We start from the raw sequence: 22,411 nt of genomic DNA, 5'->3' as shown, positions 1-22,411 counted from the left end.
ATGGACCCACCCCTAGGTTGCCTCCTTAAACTGGGAAGCCTCTGGCTGAAGACGTAAGTTCAGGCAGAAAGCAGCTGGGAGTTAATGAGGAAGGCAAGGAAGAAAGACACACCTTCCCCCCACTGCAGCCCCAGAGACCTGAAAGAACAGGTTTATTTCAGATCCTTCTGGGTGCAATCTTCTCATGTGGGAGCTCCAGGAGCGCCAGCTGCGCCCCCTGTAGGCAGCCGACCTTGGCATTGTCAGCATTGCGCTGGGTGTGTGAGCTTCCACGGAGATTTCAAAAGGGAGCCTGCGAGGCCAGGGAGGTTGTGGATTAGTGGGTAGCGAGGGGATGAGAGTTGTGTGGGTGGAAGGACACCGTGGGAATAGAGCACAGGGGAGGCCTATTGTGCTGCCCTTGCCCCATGAGAAGGAACATTCTAGGCCCTGGGGTGGCCTCTGGGGCAGGCACTCCCCTCCCCTTCCCAACATCTTGAGTAGCAGCTGGTCATGGAGCTGCGGCTTGCACAACACTGGGACGTGCCTGGCTGTCTCGACTGTGGACCTGTTGGGCTCATCTACCCCGTCCCACTTGCACTGTGCTCCCTGGGTTACTACGGGCCGACTTGCTGCTATCGGTCCCTCCCCTGCCCAGCCCCCAGGTGGTTTCCTTTGGAATCGGTGAACGTGACACGGGAGCCCTCTCAGATTTGGGGCTCCTGTATGACACCTCTGCACAGTAGCCAGGTTTGAACGGAGCACGCCTTTGACTTGCAGCTTCCCCGAGATGTTTGTGTGTTAGGTGGCAACTGTCCTTTTTAGAGGCTGGGTTGATTGGCAGCAGTCCACATCATTTAAGCAATGGAATTCCCAATAGTTATTACCACTGGTGCCCGTACCACCCCACCGTGGAGCCAGTCTTGTCTCCAGTCCTGGAGAGAAACCACGCTGACGTTGGGATATCGTTTCTACGACTTCCTTAGGTTTCCGTCTATGCTGTGCCAGAGAAGATCAATCAGGCAGCTTACGCACTGGATGCCGCAGTGACTCTGCTGGAGTTCTATGAGGACTACTTCAGCATACCGTATCCCTTACCCAAACAAGGTAGATACGAGGCACGGAAACAAGGTGGCATTGGATGACCCCAGACAGATGACGTCCTTGTAATCTGCACATCCATGGTTATCTTGGGAGCCCCTGAAGTCCACCTCCAGTGTCAAATGTTGGGGGCGGGGGGGAGGGTCCTCTGAACTTCTCACCCCTGATCTATACAATGACCTTATGGTAGCACAGAATACATAACAAAGTTTGTGGAAAATGGAATTTAAAAATGTAGTGCAGGGGCCGGCACCGTGGTTCACTTGGCTAATCCTCCGCCTGTGGCACCGGCATCCCATATGGGCACCGGGTTCTGGTCCCGGTTGCCCCTCTTCCAGTCCAGCTCTCTGCTGTGGCCCGGGAGTGCAGTGGAGGATGGCCCAAGTGCTTGGGCCCTGCACCCCATGGGAGACCAGGAGAAGCACCTGGCTCCTGGCTTTGGATCGGCACAGCGCGCAGGCCGTAGCAGCCATTTGGGGGGTGAACCAATGGCAAAGGAAGACCTTTCTCTCTGTCTCTCTCATTGTCTAACTCTGCCTGTCAAAAAAAAAATGTAGTGCAAAAAAACCTTAATCCAAGCACAATCTTCATATTTTTTTAAGATTTATTTTTATTTGAAAGAGAGGTAGCGAGAGGTCTTCCATCCTGTGGTTCACTGCCCAGATGGCTGCAATGGCCGGAGCTGTGCCAATCCAAAGCCAGGAGCTTCTTCCAGTCTCCCATGAGGGTGCAGGGACCCAAGGACTTGGGCCATCTTCTACTGCTTTCCCAGGCCATAGCAGAGAGCTGGATCAGAAGTAGAGCAGCCAGGACTTGAACCAGAGTCCATATGGGGTGCTGGCGCTTCAGGCCAGGGCTTTAACTCGCTGCGCCACAGCACCGGCCCCCTATTTCTATGAGGTTTTTAGACACTTGTGCTGAGAGCAGGTCTGGAGGCACGTGGCATGGGGGCTGTTCTGGCTTCTGCTTTGGTGCACAGGCAGCAGAGCACAGAGCCTGCGTGGTTTTCATTATTGGCACAGGCATGGCAGGGACACTGGGTGCTCAACGAAGTTTTATTTTTAGTAAGTTACACAGTGCAAGAAGACCTACATTTTCTTTCACGTGGGAGTTCTTAAGGCCATCGCGTGTTGGAGTTTTGTAGGTATACGTGGGTCTTGGGCATCCAAAGTAGAGTGGATCATTGAGGAATTCAGGATTGTTCTGTTCCCAGACAGCACGTCAGGGAGTTAGGGAGCCTGTGGCTTTGGGCACTCGCCTGACTTGGTCACAGCAGCAGCGAGTGAACTGGAGTCACTGAGCCCCCTTCCGTCCACTGTGCAAGGCTCTTCGAGGCCAGAGCTGTGTATTTCAGTGCAGGGCGGCTTTGCTTTGTTTTGGTCCCGACTCCCCCCATTCTGAAGCAGTGTTGGTGGCTGTGTGGTTTGGAGACGAGTGACACACTGTGTTTTTCCCCCCAAGATCTTGCTGCTATTCCTGACTTCCAGTCTGGTGCCATGGAAAACTGGGGGCTGACGACCTACAGAGAATCTGCTCTGCTGTTCGATGTGGAGAAGTCTTCGGCATCCAGCAAGCTCGGCATCACCATGACCGTGTCCCACGAGCTCGCCCACCAGGTACGCAAGCTCAAGTACACGGTAAAAAGGTGATAGTTAAACCACCTGTGTGCTGCTTCCGGGGGAGTGTAAGGCTGTTTGTAAACTTCTAATTTTTACTTTCTATTCTCATGGGAAAAATTGCTGCTTTAGAGCATTTCATATTTTATAATATGTCAAAGGATTCTTTTTTTAACTTTGGTTAATTCTAATTCCATGTGTATGTCAACATTCCTAAACTGACATTAGAACATCTAAAATATTCCTTCTGAATGTTTTTTGGTTATGGCTGCTGTTAGAGATCATAGATAATCCGGTCTCCATAGAAACATGTGAATACGCCATCACGTTTTCCTTCTAGTGGTTTGGGAACCTGGTCACTATGGAATGGTGGAATGATCTTTGGCTGAATGAAGGATTTGCCAAGTTTATGGAATTTGTGTCTGTCAGTGTGACCCATCCGGAGCTGAAAGTTGTAAGTGGTTATTTTCTTAAATTCTAGGTTGAACTGTTCTGCTCAGTGTTGGTGGAAAATATTTACCACTCTTTGATTTGTAAAGTTCAAGGAAATACTTCATTGATAACTTCCCTGGAAGCCTAGCTAGGAATCATGTTTTAATACGCTAGTGAGCTAGTTACTTCTGGACAAGATTTTAAAGCTGATTATTATGAATTAAATTGTCTCAACATGCAAAAAAACAGGAATAAAACACTTGAATGTCTATTTCTGCAACCACTAGGCTGCTCATTGCAGAAGAACTAGGTGCAGATTGCCAGCTTAACAAATTATGCTTAAAGTAACTACACATTTGATTGGCTATTGTCCTGCACTCATGGGTCACAAATTTAATGCTTTGGAACAGAAATACTTATTTTAAAAATTACATGTTTAACTTGAGAAAATCACATACAGGAAAAACTTTTATTCTAATACAATGATTCCTTTAATTTGTGCACATTGACTTACCATTTTCATCTGTACATAAAATTTATAGTTACAACTATTAAGCGCACATTACTATTACACTACAGATCAGAAATATCTTCAAATGTTTCTACATAATGCTTAGTGATGAAAGTGATTAGATGCATATTCTATTGAACTAATGTGCCCAGTAAAGCAGATTAATGCTGGAATTTGTGCTCCATTGTTTTCTCTCTTAAATCTAAATACCTTTGCTTAAAAACAGAACAGATGGTGATGGGTAATGTTGGTCACCACACCTAGTTTCCTGTTCTGCTATTTGGTTGTAGGCATACTGGTTTTGTTTTCAAGTGAACCTGAAATTTAAGGTGATAAGTCGTTAAGATGAACAAAGTCTAAGACGTCTCCCTAGCATTTTCTTAGATGCTCTTTGGAAAATGGTAATGGCTTTATTTCATAAATACTAGAAATAGGACTAGGTGTTGGCCCTGTGGTTGGGAGCACAAACCTATTGCCCTTCCTTCTTCCTCCTGTATCCCTTATCTGAAGGAAGGGCAGAGGTGACGTTTGCTTTTCCTGTCTGATAGGAAGATTACTTCTTGGGCAAGTGTTTCAATGCAATGGAGGTCGACGCCTTAAACTCCTCGCACCCCGTGTCCACCCCTGTGGAGAATCCTGCTCAGATCTTGGAGATGTTTGATGAGGTTTCTTATGAAAAGGTAATGGTGGATTATAAGGCTTTGGAAACTGGAGGCGTGAATCCCGGGGGTCGGGGGAGGGGGAGGTTAAGGACCAGGCTGTGCGGTGGCTTTTCCTTGGCAGGGGGCAGTCCGGATCCACCGCCTCTCTGCTGTCCATGCTGGAGGCAGCTAACCTGTGTAGGCCTAGCTCGCCGTGGGCTTGTTATCCTAAAGGTTATATCATGGTCGGCTGCTACCCTCTTAGGGGATGCAGGTCTGTGTCTTGTGGAAACTGTGTTTCTCCATCTTTCCATGAAGGAGCACTGATGAAGCATCAACCTGACAAACATGAGCGTTCCTTCCCTTGTTTGTGTAGCTTACCTCTTAGTGCCTTCAGAAGTGGTTTGAGTTGGAAACTGTTGCCACCACTTAATTATTGGGAAGCTTTTTATAGAAACTCGGATTTCTAGCCGCTTTTGGGAGATAGGGAAAAGGAGGGTTGGGCCACCTGGTCCTTGGCAGTGTAAGCTGGAGCAAAGCTGTGGCCCCCTTCTGAATTTAAGCTTGCACTTTGCTGCTCCTCTGCCCTTCCCAAGTGTTGGGTTGTCGGCCTTGGGACAGGACAGAATGGGCTTGACTTCCCATCGTCCCCGGCTGTTGTCTGACTTATAGCAAACAGTACTTCTTGCGTGCATGTGTCCATCAGAAGTGGAGGTGGTGTGCATTTGGTACAGCGGTTAAGTTACCCTTGGGAAGCCCATATCTTACACTGGAGTGCCTGGGTTTGAGTCCTGGCTCTGTTTTGAGTCCCAGCTCCTGCTAATGCATGCTCTGGGAAGCCCCAGGTGACAGCTCAAGTGACCGAGTCCCTGCCACTAGTGTGAGAGACCTGGACTGGTTTCTGGCTCCTGGCTCTGGCCTAGTCCAGCCTGGGCATAGAAATCCTTCAGGGAGTGAGCCAGTCAGCGGGAGATCTGTCTCCCTGCCTCTCCAACACAGAAGTATGCAAGGGAGCAGAATGCCAAAGAGCATTCTGACCTTGGGACTGCTCCCATCACTTAGTCACCTGTGTCATACGTCACTGGAGGCGTTTGAGTTTGTGACTCGGGGCCTGTGGAGACGGGCATGGTGGGGAAAGCACCTTCTGCCTAGGAAGCTGTCTGCAGAGCGGCTGGGAGTGTGCCTGCTCTTCGTCATGGGTCCTGGGGCCCCGTGGCCCTCTGTGCTCAGGCTACCTGGGCTCGCTGTGCACACCTGAGTTCCTGACCAGGCACCTGCCTCTGCTTCCACCTCTAGTGCTCCGGCCCTTGTTGCACCCACCCGTCCCCACTCTGGCCTCAGAGTGGCCACAGGGTGGTCAGGGCCCCGTGTTTCATCTACTGTTGTCCACCCAGTGTGAATGCAGGGAGCTGGTAGGTGATGCCGATTCTCGGGGCGGGGGACTGGGAGGACGGCCCCTGAGGGGAGCTGAGGGCTTCCTTGGGCTAAGAAGACACAGTTGCCCAAGAGAATCCCCTGCCTGAGACGGGACCAGCTTTGCCTCCTTCACTCTGTTGCACAAATTGTCAGACGTGAAAAGTACCCTGAAGCCATGTGTCCCAGGAATCGTTGCCACGTGAAACGTGACGGCAGACCGGATGGCGACTCGGCTAACGATGACGGTGTCTATTGTCTTTTCAGGGTGCCTGCATTCTGAACATGCTGAGAGATTACCTGGGTGCCGATGCCTTTAAGAGTGGTATCGTGCAGTATCTCCGTGAGTACAGCTATAGGAACACCAAGAACGAGGACCTGTGGAACAGCATGGCCAGGGTGAGTAGATCGCTGCATGTCCTGTCTTGCTGTCCTCTTTGTCCTGCGTTGAATCGCTGACCCTGAGAAGAACTGAGTGTTTCCTATGGAAGCAAGAATGACGCGTGGGTTCTGGGTTTCAGATCTGCCCTGCGGGCGGCATGCAAGAGACAGAGGGCTTTTGCTCTAGAGGCCAGCATTCGTCTTCGTCCTCGGTGAGTTTCCCCAGCTGCAGGTGTGCCCCTCGGCACTTTGCTTTCCCTCTATATAAAGGATGGCTCCGTGCCAGACTGAGTCCTTGGTCATGGCGCCCTCCTTCCAGCTAAGGCTGCACCTCAACCATGCCCCATGCTCGGCTGAGAGCCTTACCCAGTTTTCTCACAAAGTATCTCCCCATGAGGGAGGTATAGGCTTCCTTGGGAGTGCTTCTCGCCAACCCCCGCCCTGCAGCCTCACTGTGGGAAGCCGTGCACCATGCTGTGTTTCTGTGGTGGGTGAGGTCTGCACCAGTCCCAAGGGCTCTGCACTTGGGACAAAATAATGGCAGTGAGTGTTCTTGATAGTGTCCCATGCGTGTTTGCTCCTTTACCCTTAACACAAACCTATGAGCTGTGTATTGTGATGGTCCCTATTTCTACACATGAAAATAGGAAACCCGAAGTATGTGCTTAGTAGATTGCAGAGCAGGGAATTGAATTTAGATCACATTCACGTTATTAACTGCTCAGTTCTGAAGTATCGCCAAACAGCCTGGATGTCTGTTGATTTGGATTGTGCAATATTTTCATACATAGCTGAGGGTGAACCTGTAGATTCTGCTGTTTTATCCATGTTTAAACTTTCTTGGCTTTTCTCTCCCTTTTTATTTTATTAAAGATTTATTTACTTGAAAGTCACACAGAAGGAGAGGTGGGGTGGGGGGAGGGGAGGGTCTTCATCTGCTGGTTCACTCCCCAATCAGCCGCAACTCCCCAGTTGGTCGCAATGGCCAGAGATGTCTGATTCAGAGCCAGGAGCATCTTCCAGGTCTCCCACATGGGTGCAGGGGCCCAAGGACTTGGGCCATCTTCCACTGCTTTTCCAGGCCATAGCAGAGAGCTGGCTGGGAAGAGGAGCAGCCGGGATTCAAACCGGCGCCCATATGGGATGCTGGCTCTGCAGGCAGTGGCTTTACCAGCTATGCCACAGCGCCGACCTCTTTTCCCCCCGACCCCCCCCCCTTTTTTTTTTTTTTTTAAGAATTAATTATTTGAAGGGCAAAGTTGCAGAGAGGCAGAGAGAACCAGATCTTAAACTGCTCGTTCACTCCCCAGTTGGCTACAATGACCAGAGTTAGGCCGGGCCAAAGCCAGGAGCTTCTACCAGGTCTCCCATGTGTGTAGCAGGGGTCCAAGCACTGGAGCCATCTTCTGCCTTTCCCAAGTCATTAGCAGAGAGCTAGATAGGAAGTGGAACAGCTGGGTCTCAAACTGGTGCCCATATGGGTTGTCAGCACTACAGGCAGCAGCTTTACCTGCTACACCACAGCTTCAGCTGCTTTCTTGGCTTTTTAATTCTTGGATATTACATTATTCAACTTCTAGATTTGTCCTGTAGTATGTTTTATATTCTTGCTAGCTCTTTTTTGAAAGCTTTTATTTAATAATTAGAAATTTCATAGGTACAGCTTTAAGAATTCTGGTTCTTCACCCCCGCCCCGCCCCCATACCCGCCCTCCCATCCCTTCTAGTCCCTCTCCCATCCCATTCTTAAGATTCTTTATATACAGAAGACCAACTCTATACTAAGTAAAGATTTCAACAGTTTGTACCCACACAAACACAGAAAATATAAAGTAATGTTTGAAGACAAGTTTAATTCTCATAGCACAGCTCATTAAGGACAGAGGTCCTACATGGGGAGTTAGTGCACAGTGACTCCTATTTACCAATTGACACTCTTATTTATGGCGCCAGTGATCACCCAGGGCTCTCGTCATGAGCTGCAAAGGCTATGGATGCCTTTTGAGTCCACAAACTCCATCAATATTTAGACAGGGCCATAAGCAAAGTGGAAGTTCTCTCCTCCCTTCAGAGAAAGGTACATCCTTCTTTGGCCCCTTTTTTCCACCAGGATCTCAGATCCTTATGTAGATTTTTTTTTTTTTTTTTGCCATAGTCTTGGCTTTCCATGTCTGAAATGCTCTCATGGGCTTTACAGCAAGATCTGAATACTTTAAGGGTCGATTCTGAGGCCAGAGTAGGGTTTAGGTCATTTGCCATTCTGCGAGCCTGCTGTGTATCCCGCTTCGCATGTTGGATCATTCTCCTTTTTAATTCTATCTTGTTATTAGCAGACACTTGGTCTTATATGATCTGACACTTAATCCTATCTCTATGATCAGTTACACACTAAATATGATTACTTTAACATATAAGATGGCATTAGTACCACTCAGCTTAATGGGATTTGGAGTTCCATGGCAAGTTTTTAGCTTTACCCTTAGGGGTAAGTCCGTATATCTCCTCCCTCTCTTATCCCCACTCTTATTTATTTTGACAGGCAGAGTGGACAGAGAGAGACAGAAAGGTCTTCCTTTGCCGTTGGTTCACCCTCCAATGGCCGCCGTGGCCAGTGTGCTGCAGCCAGCACACCACGCTGATCCGATGGCAGGAGCCAGGTGCTTCTCCTGGTCTCCCATGGGGTGCAGGGCCCAACCACTTGGGCCATCCTCCACTGCACTCCCTGGCCATAGCAGAGAGCTGGCCTGGAAGAGGGGCAACCGGGACAGAATCCGGCGCCCTGACCGGGACTAGAACCCGGTGTGCTGGCGCCGCAAGGCAGAGGATTAGCCTAGTGAGCCGCGGCGTGGTTCCCACTCTTATTTTTACTGGGATCTATTTTCAATTGGATTTAAACACCTATGAATAGTTCTGTGTTAAGAGTTCAACAGTATTAAGCAGAAAAAGAAAACAGTAAAAGAAAAACTTCCTCCGCAGTCCAGACAAGGGCTGTTTGAGTAGTTACTTCTAATACTGTCAGTTTCACTTCTACAGGTTTCCTTTAGGTGCTCTGTTAGCTGTCATAGATCAGGGAGATCATATGATATTTGTCCCTTTGGGACTGGCTTATCTCACTCAGCGTGATGTTTTCCAGATTCCTCCATTCCGTTACAGATGACCGGATTTCATTTTTTAAAAACCACTATGTAGTATTCCATCGAGTACATATCCCATAGTTTCTTTATCCAGTCTTCTGTTGACAGGCATTTAGGTTGATTCCATGTCTTAGCTATCGTGAATTGAGCTGAAATGAGCATGGAGGCGCAGATAGCTCTTTTATTTGCCGATTTCATTTCCCGTGGGTTAATTCCGAGGAATGGGATGGCTGGGTCGTGTGGCAGGACTACATTCAGATTTGAGGTATCTCCAAACTGTCTTCCATAGTGGCTTTACCAGTTTGCATTCCCACCAACAGTGGATTAGGGTATCTTTTCCCCTACATCCTCGCCAGCATTTGTTGATTTCCGTGTGAAAGCCATTCTAACTGGGGTGAGGTGAAACCTCGTTGTGGTTTTGATTTGCATCTCCCTGATGACTAGTGATCCTGCGTATTTTTCATGGGTCTGTAGGCCATTTGGATTTCCTTTCTCGAGAAATGTCTAAGTCCTTTGCCCACTTCTTGACTGGATTGTCTGCTTTGCTATTGCTGAGTTTTCTGATCATCTTATATATTCCGGTTATTAATCCTTTATCGGTTGCACGGTTTGCAAAATAATTCCGCCCATTCTGTTGGTTGCTTTACTTTCCTGACTGTCTTGCTGTACAGAAGCTTCTCAATTTGATGTAATCCTACTTGTTAATCTTGGTTTTTATTGCCTGTGCCTCTGGGGCCTTTTCCAGGAACTCTCTGCCGATGCCAATGTCTTGCAGGGTTTCCCCAATGCTCTAGTAATTTGATAGTATTGAGTCATAGATTTAGGTCTTTAATCCATTTTGAATGGATTTGTGTGTAAGGTGTAAGGTAGGGGTCCTGCTTCATACTTCTGCATGTAGAAATCCAGTTTTCCCAGCACCATTTGTTGAAGAGACTGTCCTAGCTCCAGGGATTGATTTTTAGCTCCATGGTCAAATATAAGTTGGTTGTAGATGTTTGGATTGACTTCTGGAATTTCTATTCTGTTCCATTGGTCTAGCCATCTGTTTCTGTACCAGTACCAGGCTGTTATGATTATAACTTCTTTATAGTAGTATGCCCTGAGATCTGGGATTGTGATGCCTCTGACTTTTTGTTGTATAAGATTGCTTTAGCTATCCAAGGTCTTTCGTGTTTCCAGATAAATGTCAGCATTTTTTTTCTAGATCTGAGAAGAATGTCATTGGTATTCTGATTAGTATTGCATTGAACCTGTAAATTATTTGAAGAATGGACATTTTGATACTGATTCTTCTGATCCATGAACATGGAAGTATTTTTTTTTTAAATTTTTTCTATTTCATTCTTTAGAGTTCTTTAATTCTTGTCATAGAGATCTTTGACCTTGGTTAAATTTATTCCAAGGTATTTAATATTTTTGGTAGCTATTGTGAATGGAGTTGATCTTAAAAGTTTTCTCAGCCATGGCATTGTCTGTGTATACAAAGGCTGTTTTTTGTGTTTTTATATGCTGCTGTTTTACCCAACTCTTGAGTTCCAGTAGTTTCCTAGTGGAGTCTTGGTTCTTGTATGTATAATCATATCATCCATAAATAAGGGTAGTTTAACCTCATTCTTTCTGATCTGAACCCCTTTGGTTTCTTTCTCTTGCCTGACAGTGGCTCTGGCTAAATCTTCCAGGACTACATTGAATAGAAATAGAGTGGGTGTCCTTGTCTGGTTCTAGATCTCAGTGGAATGTTTCCAGCTTTTCCTCATTCAATATTATGCTGGCCATGGGTTTGTCATAAATTGCTTTGATTGTATTGAGAAATGTTCCTTCTAGACTGAATTTACTTAGTTTCCGTCATGAAAGGGTGTTGTATTTTATCAAATGATTTCTCTGCATCTATTGAAATAATCATATGGTTTTTGTTCAATTTGTTAATATGTTGTATTACACTGATTTTTGCATATGTTGAAACATCCCTGCATATCAGGGATAAATCCCACTTGGTTCGGGTGAATGAGCTTTCTGATATGTTGTTGAATTCGATTGGCCAGAATTTTATTGAGGATTTTTGCGTCTATGTTCATCAGGGAAATTGGTCTGTAGTTTTCTCTGTTGCATCTTTTCTGGATTTAGGAATTAAGGTGATGCTGGCTTCAATGAAGGAATTTGGGAGGAGTCCCTCCCTTTCAATTGTTTTGAATAGGTTGAGAAGAATTGGAGTTAGTTCTTTAAATGGTAAAATTCAGCAGTGAAGCCATCCGGATCTTGGCTTTTCTTTGGGAGTGCCTTTGTTACTGACTCCACTTCTGTCTTGGTATGGGTCTGTTCAGGTTTCCTATGTCTTCATGGCTCAATTTAGGTAGGTTGTATGTGTCCAGGAATTTATATATTTCTTCTAGGCTTCCCAGTTTGTTGGCCTACAGCTCTTTGTAGTAATTTCTGATGATTCTTCTATTTCTGTGGTGCCTGTTACATTTCCTCTTCATCTCTAATTTTCTTGATTTGGGTCTTATCTCTACTTTTTGTGGTTAGTTGGGCCAATGCTGTGAATTTTGCTATTTTTTCAAAAGTTCTTCATTTTGCTGATTTTTTATATTGATTTCAATTTGTTTTCTTATTTTAATTTTTCCTTCTACTGGTTTGGGTTTAGTTTTTTCTAGATCCTTGAAGTGCATATGTAGTCCATTTATTTGCCTTTCCAATTTCTTGATGTAGACACCAATCACAAACTTTCTTAACACTGCTTTTGCTGTATCCCACAAATTTTGGTATGTTAGATCACCACTTTACTTGTTTCCAGAAATTTTATTTCTCTTGATTTCTTCTGTGATCCACTGTTCATTCAGTGACATGTTCATTCTCCATGTGTTGACATATGATGTAGGTATTCTTGGGTTGTTGATTTCCAGCTTCATTGCATTGTGGTCTGAGAAGAAGCATGGTATGACTTCAATTTTTACTTTTCTGAGACTTGCTCTATGGCCTAGCATGTAGTCAATTTTAGAGAAAGTTCTGTATACTAGAGAAAAATATGTGCACTCTTTGGCTGTAGGGTAGAAGGTTCTGTAGATATCTGCTAGGTCTATTTGGTCTATGGTGTCAATTAACTCTGTTTCCTTACTGATTTTCTGTTTTTGTTGATCTGTCCATGGCTCAGAGTAGGGTATTCATATCTCCCATTACTACTGTATTTGGATCTATATCTACCTTTAAATCTTTTAACATTTCTTTTAAATAGCCAGGTGCCCTGTAGTTGGGTGCATATACATTTATAATGGTCACATCTTCCTATTGAATTGATTCTTTGATTTTTATATAGTATCCTTCTTTGTCTCTCTTGATGTTTTTTGTGTTAGTCTATTTTGTCTGATATTAGGATGGCCACACCAGCTCTTTTTGGTTTCTGTTAGCATGGGTTATCTTTTCATCCTTTCACTTTGTCTGCAAGCATCTTTGTTGGCAAGATGTGTTTCTTGTAGGCAGCAAATAGATGGGTTTTCTTTTAATACATTCAGCCAGTCTGTCTTTTAACTGGGGAGCTGAAACCATTTACATTCAGTGTTACTGTTATTAAGTACCGGCTTTGCCCTGCCATGTTTCTGTAAATAGTTCTGTTTGATTTCATTTGTTCTTTTGCTGGGTAGTTATCTACTTTTCCAGTGATGTTTCTGTTTCTGTGTGTAGCACGTCTTTGAGCATGTTTCCTAGGGCTGGACGAGTGCTTCCAAATTCTTTGAATTTCTTTTTTTGCTGTAGAAGATAATTACTTTCTCCATTCATAACTGAGAATTTTGCAGGACATAGTAATCTGGGTTGACAGTTTTTTTGTTAGGAGAAAAATGTCTCACCATTCTCTCCTTGCCTGTAGGGTTTGTGATGAGAAGTCTGGGGTGAGTTTAATTGGGTTTGCTCTGAATGTGATTTATTGTTTCTCTCATACATGTTTTGGGATCTTTTCTTTATGGGTCACTGAGGAGAGCTTTGCCACTATGTATTGGTGAGCATCTTTTCTGGTCATGTCTATTGGGAATTCTGTGTACTTCCAGAACTTGGATGTCTTGGCTATGATTTCATTAAGAAGGCCTTCTAATCCTTTCTTGGTTTTTATGCCTTCTGGAATTCCTAGGATCTGTATGTTGGATCGCCTGATAGAATCTTGCAGATCTCCAACCATGTTTTTCTTTTTTCTTTTTTTTTTGACAGGCAGAGTGGATAGTGAGAGACAGACAGACAGAAAGGTCTTCTTTTTGCTGTTGGTTCACCCTCCAATGGCCGCCACGGCTGGTGTGCTGCGGCCAGCGCACCATGCTGATCCGATGGCAGGAGCCAGGTGCTTCTCTTGGTCTCCCATGCAGGTGCAGGGCCCAAGCACTTGGGCCATCCTCCACTGCTCTCCCGGGCCACAGCAGAGCTGGCCTGGAAGAGGGGCAACGGGACAGAATCCGGCGCCCCGACCGGGACTAGAACCTGGTGTGCCGGCGCTGCTAGGTGGAGGAATAGCCACGGCACCAGCCTACCATGTTTTTCAATTTGATTTCCTGTTGTTTGGTCTGTTATTTCTAGAAATTTGTCTTCTAGTTCCAATATTAGTTCTTTTTCATTTATTCTATTGAGACTCTCTACTGTATTTATTTGCTCTATTGAATTCTTCATATCTAGTATTTCATTCTGACTTCTCTTTAATATAAATTTCTTGAACACTTTTCACTTAGATTGTGAATTTGTTTGCTTCTAAGTAACCTGATTAATTTTCTGAATCCCATTTCTGGCATATCCTCAATCTCTTCTTCAGCTTCTATTATTGAAGAGTTGATAGTGTTCCATTCTGGGGTTAATATGGCCTTCCTTACTCTCAGTTAAATTTTTCCACTTTTTTTTTTTTTTTTGGCATTTCTGGTGCCATTTATCTTCATTATGTGTCTTGGTGCTGTGGCATGATTCCCCTCTTCTAGGAGCTGCTATGTGTCTGTGCATTGTCAGTGGAGACATGTAGCCCCGCCTCCAGAAATCCGGCTGAGTTCTGTATGGTGATGAGGCCAGATAGGAGAGCTCTGGTGCGCTAAGCCCCACCTACTTGGGCTGGGCTGTGGTGTGTGAAACGAGCTAGGGATTTCAATGTTCAGAACTTCTCCCTGTTGTACAGCTTGTGTGGAAGTGGGAGAAAATTGCTCTGAATTGTTACGATTCTTGTTCCCAGGTTGGGTAGGAGGTAAAGTGGCCCTCGCAATTGATGGGTGTGTGTACAGGAGGCAAATGCGGTAGCACCCTGTTCACATTTGGAGATGTGAACAGACAATATGGCTTCTCCCAGCTGGCTTTGGGTCCTGTTGGGGGGAAGGGGGAGATGTGGATGGGAAGGGGTGTTCCTGAGTTCTCTATTCTCCCACTCTTCCCTCTTAATTTCAAACCCAGTTCGCCCAGCTCGCCTGCCCACTGCTAATCACAGCTCTGTGGATTCATGACCTCGCCTCTCACCTGGTCTGCCCAGGGAGGGTGTGGTGTCGGTCGCCTGTTTGGCTTCTCTACTGCACCTCTGCCATGTCTGATTCTTTGCTCCCTCTGTTTGGTCCTGCTCAGCCTCTGCTGGACTCCTGGGCTTCTCTGCTCGAAACTCTCAGAGCTCTGTCACCAGCCCGTATCCCCTTTCCTTATTAACCATCTATTCCCCCCTCCCCCAACTCAGAATGTCTTGTTGCTGTACCACCATCTTGGCTCTGCCCCCTCTAATTTTATTGATTTGGGTCATCTTTCTGCTTTTTGTTGTTGTTGTTGTTGTTAGTTGGGCCAATGGTGTGTCAATTTTATTTTTTCAAAAAATCAGCTTTTTTTTTTCTGAACTTTGATACTTTTTGGATTCAATTTTGACTTCTCTAACTTTAAATCTTTACTCCTAGTTTTGGGTTTGTTATTCAAGATCCTTGAGATGCACTGATAGCTCATTTATTTGGTGCTTTTCCAATTTCTTGATGTAGGCACCTATTGCTATAAACTTTCCTCTTAACACTGCTTTTGCTGTTTCCCATAAGTTTTGGTATGTTGTCATCTTCATTTGTTTCCAGAAAATTTTTGACTTCTCTTCTATGACACACTGTTCATTCAGGAGCATGTTGTTCAGTTTCCATGTGTTTGCACAAGCTCTAGAGATTCCTGAGTTGCTGATTTCCAGCTTCAGTCCATTGTCCAAGAAGATGCATGGTATGATTTCAATTTTTTTGAATTTGCTGAGACTTGCTTTATGGCCTAGTATGTGGTCAATCCTAGAGAAAGTTGCATGCACTGCTGAGAGGAATGTATATTTAAGTTTAGGATGAAAAGTTCTATAGATATATTAGGTCCATTTGGTCTATAGTGTCCATTAAATCTGCTGTTTCCTTGTTGATTTTCTGTCTGATCTATCACTGAAAGCGGAGTATTGAAGTCTCCCAATACTATTGTATTGGAGTCCAAGTCTGCCTTTAAATCCATTAATATATTTTTTTAAAATAGCCAGGTTGCCTGTAACTAGGTGCATATACGTTTATATTAGTCACATCTTCCTGCTGAATTGATCCCTTACTCATTATATAGTGCCCTTCTTTGTCTCTTAACAGTTTTTGTGTGAAAGTTCTATTTTGTCTGATATTAAGATGGCTGCACCAGCTCTTTCTTGTTTCTGTTAGCATGGATTATCTTTTTTCCATCCTTTCATTTTCAGTCTGTGTGTCTGAGATGTGTTTGTAGGCAGCAAATAGATAGGTTTTGTTTTTTAATCCATTCAGCCAGTCTGTATTACTTTTAAATTTTTATTTATTTGAAAGAGTTAGAGAGGTAGACACAGAGGTCTTCCATCTGCTGGTTAACTCCCCAGATGGCCACAACAGCCAGAGCAGGGCTGATCCGAAGCCAGGAGTTTCTTCTGGATCTCCCATGTGGGTGCAGGGGCCCAAGGGCTTGGGCCATCTTCTGCTTTCCCAGGCCATAGCAGAAAGCTGGTTTAGAAGAGGAGCAGCTGGGACTAGAACCGGTGCTCATACGGGATGCCAGGGCTTTAACCCGCTGTGCCACAGTTCTGGCCCCCAGTTTGTGTCTTTTAACTGGGGAGTTGAGGCCTTTTACGATCAATGTGACTATTGATAAGAAACGACTTTGCCCTGGCATTTTTCCATAAATATTCCTATTTTTTACATTGAATTTCCTTTGAACTTAATTTTCTTCCTTTACCTTCTTCCTTTACCTTCTTTGATAGTGATGATCGTGTTTCTGTGTTTCTGTGTGCAACACATCCTTTGTAGGGCTGGACGGGTGGTGACAAATTGTTTCAATTTCTGTTTGCTAAGGAAGGTCTTTATTTCACCTTCACTCATAAATGAGAGGTTTGCAGGGTATAAAGTTTTTTTCCTCTTCAGACTTGGACTAGATCTTGCCATTCTCTCCTAACCTGTAGGGTTTCTGATAAGTCTGCTGTGAGTCTAATTGGAGATCCTCTGGAAGTACTCTTGCATTTCTCTCATGCACATTTTAGAATCTTTGTTTTGCTGTGGTGAGTTTGATTACAGTGTGTTGTGGAGAGGATCTTTTCTGGTCTTTGAGTTCTGTGTGCTTCCTGTACTTGGATGTCCCTTTCTCCAAACCAGGAAAACTTCCTGTTTCACTAAGAAGGACTTCTAATCCTTTCTCTTTCCATGGCTTCAGGAACTCCTGGAACCCATATATTGGGTCTTTTTATAGTATCCTGTAGATTCCCACAGGAATTTCTAATTTCTTCTTGTTCCTGGTTTGACTCTACACTTTCCTGTGCTTTGTATTCTAAGTCCAGTATTCTTTCTTCATCAATTCTGTTAAGGCTCTCCACTGCATTTTTTATTCTATTGAATTCTTCATTTTGATTTCTCTTTAAGATCTCAACTTCATGGGAGAAATTCTTTCATGTCCTGTGCTGATTCTGTAGTTTATGTATTTGCTTCTGATTATTCTATGTAATCTTATGATCAGTTCTCTAAATTCCATTTCTTGCGTTTCTTCTATCTCATCATCTTAATCTGTTACTGAAGTTTTCGTGTTCTTTTGGGGGTGTCATGTTGTCTTATTGTTTCTTGAATTGATGTGTTGAGCATTTGTGGAGATTTTTTTTTTTTTTGCTGTGGCAGCTTTTCTTTTGTACTATGACTCTGTAGATAAGTGGAATGACCGTTCTAGGTGGAATGACCGCTCAGTGACTATCTGGAGGCTTGTAGTGGGTGAGGCCAGAGAGCTCTGTCCAGTTCTCCATGGTTAAGGGTGTGCCTAAGGTGACAAATCCAGGTTTAGCGTGGTAAATCTTTCTTTTAATCAGAAGGGAAATGTATTCTGCTCAGCTGAGCTCCTCTTAATGGAGACCAGTGCCTGAGTGCTAGCCCCAGTGGGTATAACATTCGTCCGCTCTGTCCCAAGGACCACACAAAGGATCTGTGCAGTCCTCGGTGTAAGTTCAGTTTCCCCAGCTATGTCTCTCACCAGGTAACCAGGAAAGTCTGAGCATGTGGAGTCTCCCACTGAGACTGCTCCAGGTTCCAGCTGCGCCGTGAGTCCTCTCACACACCTTCAGTTTTCTTTACAGTCCCAGTACAGAAGCCTCACACAGTCCCAAGCTCCTAGACCCCTGTTCTCCCCACCAGAATCAGGGGTCTCCACTCTGCTGGTTGCTGGGCACAGACGTGAGCTGGTGCAGCTGTTATGTATGTCCAAAGTGGTGCCCGCTCTATGAGCTTGTTCCAGGACGCTGTTGTAAAGTGATGAGAGAGAAATGTGTCTGTCCCATCTTTTTCTTCTTCCCTCCTTTAGTTTGGCTGGTACACTTTCTCCCACGGGGCTCCAAGCCACAATCCCTCTAGGCTTTTCATGCAGCTTTTTCACCAGTGGCTTGGGCTGCTGGGGTCTGGTGTCGCCTCACTTTCCAGTGCTGGCGTGTAGGCTCTCGGCTGTTGGAGTCCTGAGTTGTGGGTGTCCATGCCCTCCACCTAGATCCACCGTGTCCCTCTAATTTCAGAAGAGTTTCCTCTGCCATTTTCTCCTTAACTCTTCCTGAGACTACACTCTCTCCACTTTTTTTTTTAAACTATCTTCTGGGCTAGAGCAGTAAGCTCCCTCCCTACTCCACCATCTTGGAAACTTTGTTCCTAACTCTTAAGTTTTTATATTGTCAAAAAAAAAATGACATCCCATTTTGAGTTCATGATGACTTGTTACATAATGGCCCATGGCAATTCTATCACTTGGGAAGCACAGGCTATTGACTGAACATTTTTCCTGCCTTGCTTCTTTATTTTTGACAGGCAGAGTGGACAGAGAGAGAAAGGTCTTCCTTTTGCTGTTGGTTCACCCTCCAATGGCCGCCGCGGCTGGCGTGCTGCAGCCGCCGCACCACGCTGATCCAGAGGCAGGAGCCAGGTGCTTCTCCTGGTCTCTCATGGGGTGCAGGGCCCAAGCACTTGGGCCATCCTCCACTGCACTCCCGGGCCACAGCAGAGAGCTGGCCTGGAAGAGGGGCAACTGGGACAGAATCCGGCGCCACGACAGGTACTAGAACCCGGTGTGCCGGCGCTGCAAGGCGGAGTATTAGCCTACTGAGCCACAGCGCCGGCCCTGCCTTGCTTCTGAGAGCCAGCATAGTTAAGTAGGTGTCAAAAAACCTGAGCACTTTCTGTCATCCTCTCATTCACTCATTCATATGCCTGCTTTGTGCCTGGTGCTTTGCCAGCATGAAGATTGCCCAGCAGCACCAGAGATGCTAGCTATCCTCAAGACACATGTGCGTAGTGGCGGGTGAGAAAGGAAAAACTGGCATACGAAAAAGCTATCTACCCCCATGTTTAGAGCAGCTCAACTCACAGAAGATACAGAATCAACCCAGATGTCGTGAACTAAATGACTAAAGTCATATGTATATACACAATGGAATACTACTTGGTTATGAAACAGAATGAAATCCTGTCTTTTGCAACAGGATGGATGCAACAGAGACCATTATGCTTAGTGACAAACCAGTCCCCAAAAGACAAGTCGCATTTTCTGATTTGTGGTAACTAATAGAGTACAAAAAACGTATGGGTGAAATTGACATTTTGAGACATTACTTTTATAGCCCTTGTCTGTACTCATAAGCAACAGTGGTTTTTCTACTTGTTCTTTAGTGGAGGTTTAAGCTTGTGATTAAATTGAAAGTATGTCATAAAAACTAAAAGAAAAATGAGCTAGGATGTAGTGAGAATTATATATGAAATATCTGAAATTTGTTCTCCTTACATAAAGCTTAAAGTAAACAGTAGGTGCTCAAGTGGAGGTGCAGTGACTGGGGATGGTGGGGGAAGGAAGCCACAGCAGGGCTGGGACCAGGGAGCTCCACAAAGAGGGCTGTCACCAGCCATGGCCCTCAGTGCAAGCTGGCCTTCTGTCTTCCGGGAGTTGGGTGTGAGTGAGTGATGCATCTACCTTTTGTGTGTATCGACCAGCACTGGCGTCAGGAAGTCCTGGACGTGAAAGCCATGATGAACACCTGGACGCTGCAGAAGGGTTTTCCCCTGGTGACCGTCACGGTGAGAGGGAGGAACGTGCACCTGGAGCAAGAGCACTACATGAAGGGGGCTGACGGCGCCCTGGAAACCGGGTAATGCTTGGGTGCCTGCCTGTGGGGTGACGTCTCGCTTCTGTTGCTCCAGCGCTTTAGTTGAGCCTGTGTTTCTTAGGAAGCCCATGCACACCCCGTCTTCCCAAAGATTAAGGGGGCTTTAGGTGTTGGTTAATGTTGGCCGCACTGAAGACACATAAGCATTCTAACAGGCTCGTGTTTTGTAGTTTGGGATGTGATTTACAGATTCTGCCTTGAAACTGTCCCGATCTAAGCAATTACCACTAAGTTATAATAGTGCTTGGCATCTGGGATGGAGCTAAGGACGAAAGAATTTGGGTGACTTCTAGGAATCTCTTCCTGGGAAGCCAGGGTTAGGTCCTAGAAGCTGCTCACCAGCACAGAGGGGTATAGTTAGAAATGAGATGCTGCAACCTGATTGACCCTGGATGGATGTAATTTTTATCTTGAAATAAGACTGTTGGAGAAGTCACAAGAAAAGTGCCAGGAGTTTCCATATATTGTTTACACAGATGAGTTAACTTTCTAAGATTTCTTTTTATTTGAAAGGCAGAAGAGGGAGAGGTCTTCCATCTACTAGTTCACTCCCCAGATGGCTGCAATGGCTCAAGCTGCACCAATCTGAAGCCAGGAGCCAGGAGCTTCTTCCAGGTCTCCCATGTGGGTTCAGGGGCCCAAGGACTTGGGCCATCTTCTACTGCTTTCCCAGGCCATAGCAGAGAGCTGGATTGGAAGTGGAGCAGCTGGGACTCGAACTGGGGCCCATATTGGATGCCGGCACTGCAGGTAGCAGCTTTACCCGGTACACCACAGCGCCGGCCCCCAGATACATTAACTTTTTACCATGTGCTTTGTGTCCATATGTGTTTATATATATATATATATATATAGTATAAATACATAAATTTAATATTTATAAATATATAAATATATACATACAGGCAGTTTAGAAAGTTCATGGAAAATGCATGCTATGAAATAATTACTGATTTAGAAGGTCTCTTGTGCCAAAATAAACTTTAATTTTCCACAAACTTTCTAATAAAACCCCTGGATGTGGAACATTTTTACCCAAATTGTCTGAAAGTAAGCTGGAGAGATGATGTTGGGGCTTAGTGGGTAAAGCCACTGCTTGCAGTGGTGGCATCCCATATGGGCACCAGTTCTAGTCCCAGTTGCTCCACTTCCCATACAGCTCTCTGCTATGGCCTGGGAAAGCAGCAGAAGATGGCCCAAGCCCTTGGGCCCCTGTACCCACGTGGGAGACCTTGAAGTTCCTGGCTTTGGATCAGTACAGCTCTGGCATTGCAGCCAACTGGGGAGTGAACCAGTGGATGAAAGACCTTTCCCTCCCTCCCCCCCGCCTCTCCTTCTCTTTCTGTGTAACTCTGAATTTCAAGTAAAATATTTCTTTAAAAAAGATGTATGCTCTTTAAACACTCCAGTTGTGCTGTTTTGCTAAAAAAACAGGAAAACTCATTTATAATAACTGCAGTGTAGTTCTCAACTAGGAAATGAACTTGATATAATGCTATTATCTATAAGCCCTATTCCATTTTGACTAATTGTCTTAAAAGTGTCTTTATTGTAAAATAGAAAATACTTTTGGTAAGAGTTCCTTACAGGATCATGTATTTGTCATGTGTTGGTCTTTTTTTTCTGAAACAACTCTTCCGTCTTGACAATCTTCTGAACACAAGGCCACATATTTCATAGAATGGCCCTCAGTTTGGGTTCTGTTTATGTTCAGGTTAAGCAAGACTGGCAGGAATTGGCCAATGAAGGCAGTGTTGTCTTATCTGCATATGATGCAGGAGATGTATACTGTCACTTTTTGCTATCACCAGTGCTCACTGTTCTTAAATTGGGCCTCTGAGCTGTAGTTGGCCAATCACTGGAAAGACTTTCAAAGCTCCTTTAAGTCCAAGTTCCTCTCTCTACTCAGAATCCAAGAAGGATGCATAGTGCCTGAGCTGGCCCTCCTTGCAAAGCTGAACAGGCACAGGTGGCTGTGAGATCTTGACTAGAGTGGCTTGGGCACCTTCCTGTCCTACAGTAGCTAGTGCCTAGCATGGGACAGGTGACTTAGCTGCTACTTTGTCGAATTGGTCAACAGATGGGCCACCCATGATCTCTTGTCTTTAGGTATTTGTGGCATGTTCCGTTGACGTTCATTACCAGCAAATCGGATGTGGTCCAAAGATTTTTGCTGAAGACAAAAACAGGTAAACTTATCATGGAAATAATGCTTAATTGAAGGAGGAAGTATGGAAATGCATAGGATTTAAATACCGAGTTTTGTCTGTTACTTTTTTTTAAAGATTTATTTATTGGAAAGCCAGAGTTAGAAAGGAGAGGCAGAGAGAGAGAGGTCTTCCATCTGATGGTTTGCTCCCCAATTGGCCGCAGCGGCTGGAGCTGTGCCAATCTGAAGCCAGGAGCCATGAGCTTCCTCCGGGTCTCCCACGTGGGTGCAGGGGCCCAAGGAGTTGGACCATCTTTTCTTTTTTTTTTTTTTTTTTTTTTTTTTTTTTTTTTTTTTTGACAGGCAGAGTGGACAGTGAGAGAGAGAGACAGAGAGAAAGGTCTTCCTTTGCCGTTGGTTCACCC

General features: G+C 45.1%; 1 protein-coding gene across 1 annotated transcript in view; it reads left to right on the top strand.

Annotated features, from left to right (window-relative positions):
* The window catches only part of ERAP1 (endoplasmic reticulum aminopeptidase 1), a 51,250-nt gene that overhangs the window by 17,790 nt on the left and 11,049 nt on the right, over positions 1–22,411 (top strand). Inside the window, exons 5-12 of the mRNA XM_002713943.5 lie at positions 966–1,086; positions 2,542–2,696; positions 3,037–3,150; positions 4,188–4,319; positions 5,961–6,092; positions 6,215–6,286; positions 19,665–19,819; positions 21,947–22,026. Of these exons, the coding sequence (XP_002713989.4) occupies positions 966–1,086; positions 2,542–2,696; positions 3,037–3,150; positions 4,188–4,319; positions 5,961–6,092; positions 6,215–6,286; positions 19,665–19,819; positions 21,947–22,026 (961 nt within the window). The remainder of the gene's footprint in view (positions 1–965; positions 1,087–2,541; positions 2,697–3,036; positions 3,151–4,187; positions 4,320–5,960; positions 6,093–6,214; positions 6,287–19,664; positions 19,820–21,946; positions 22,027–22,411) is intronic.

The sequence above is a fragment of the Oryctolagus cuniculus genome, chromosome 14 (genome assembly GCF_964237555.1).
Source record: "Oryctolagus cuniculus chromosome 14, mOryCun1.1, whole genome shotgun sequence".
Taxonomy (NCBI): Eukaryota; Metazoa; Chordata; class Mammalia; order Lagomorpha; family Leporidae; genus Oryctolagus; species Oryctolagus cuniculus.
This window is presented reverse-complemented; position numbering and strand designations above follow the sequence as displayed.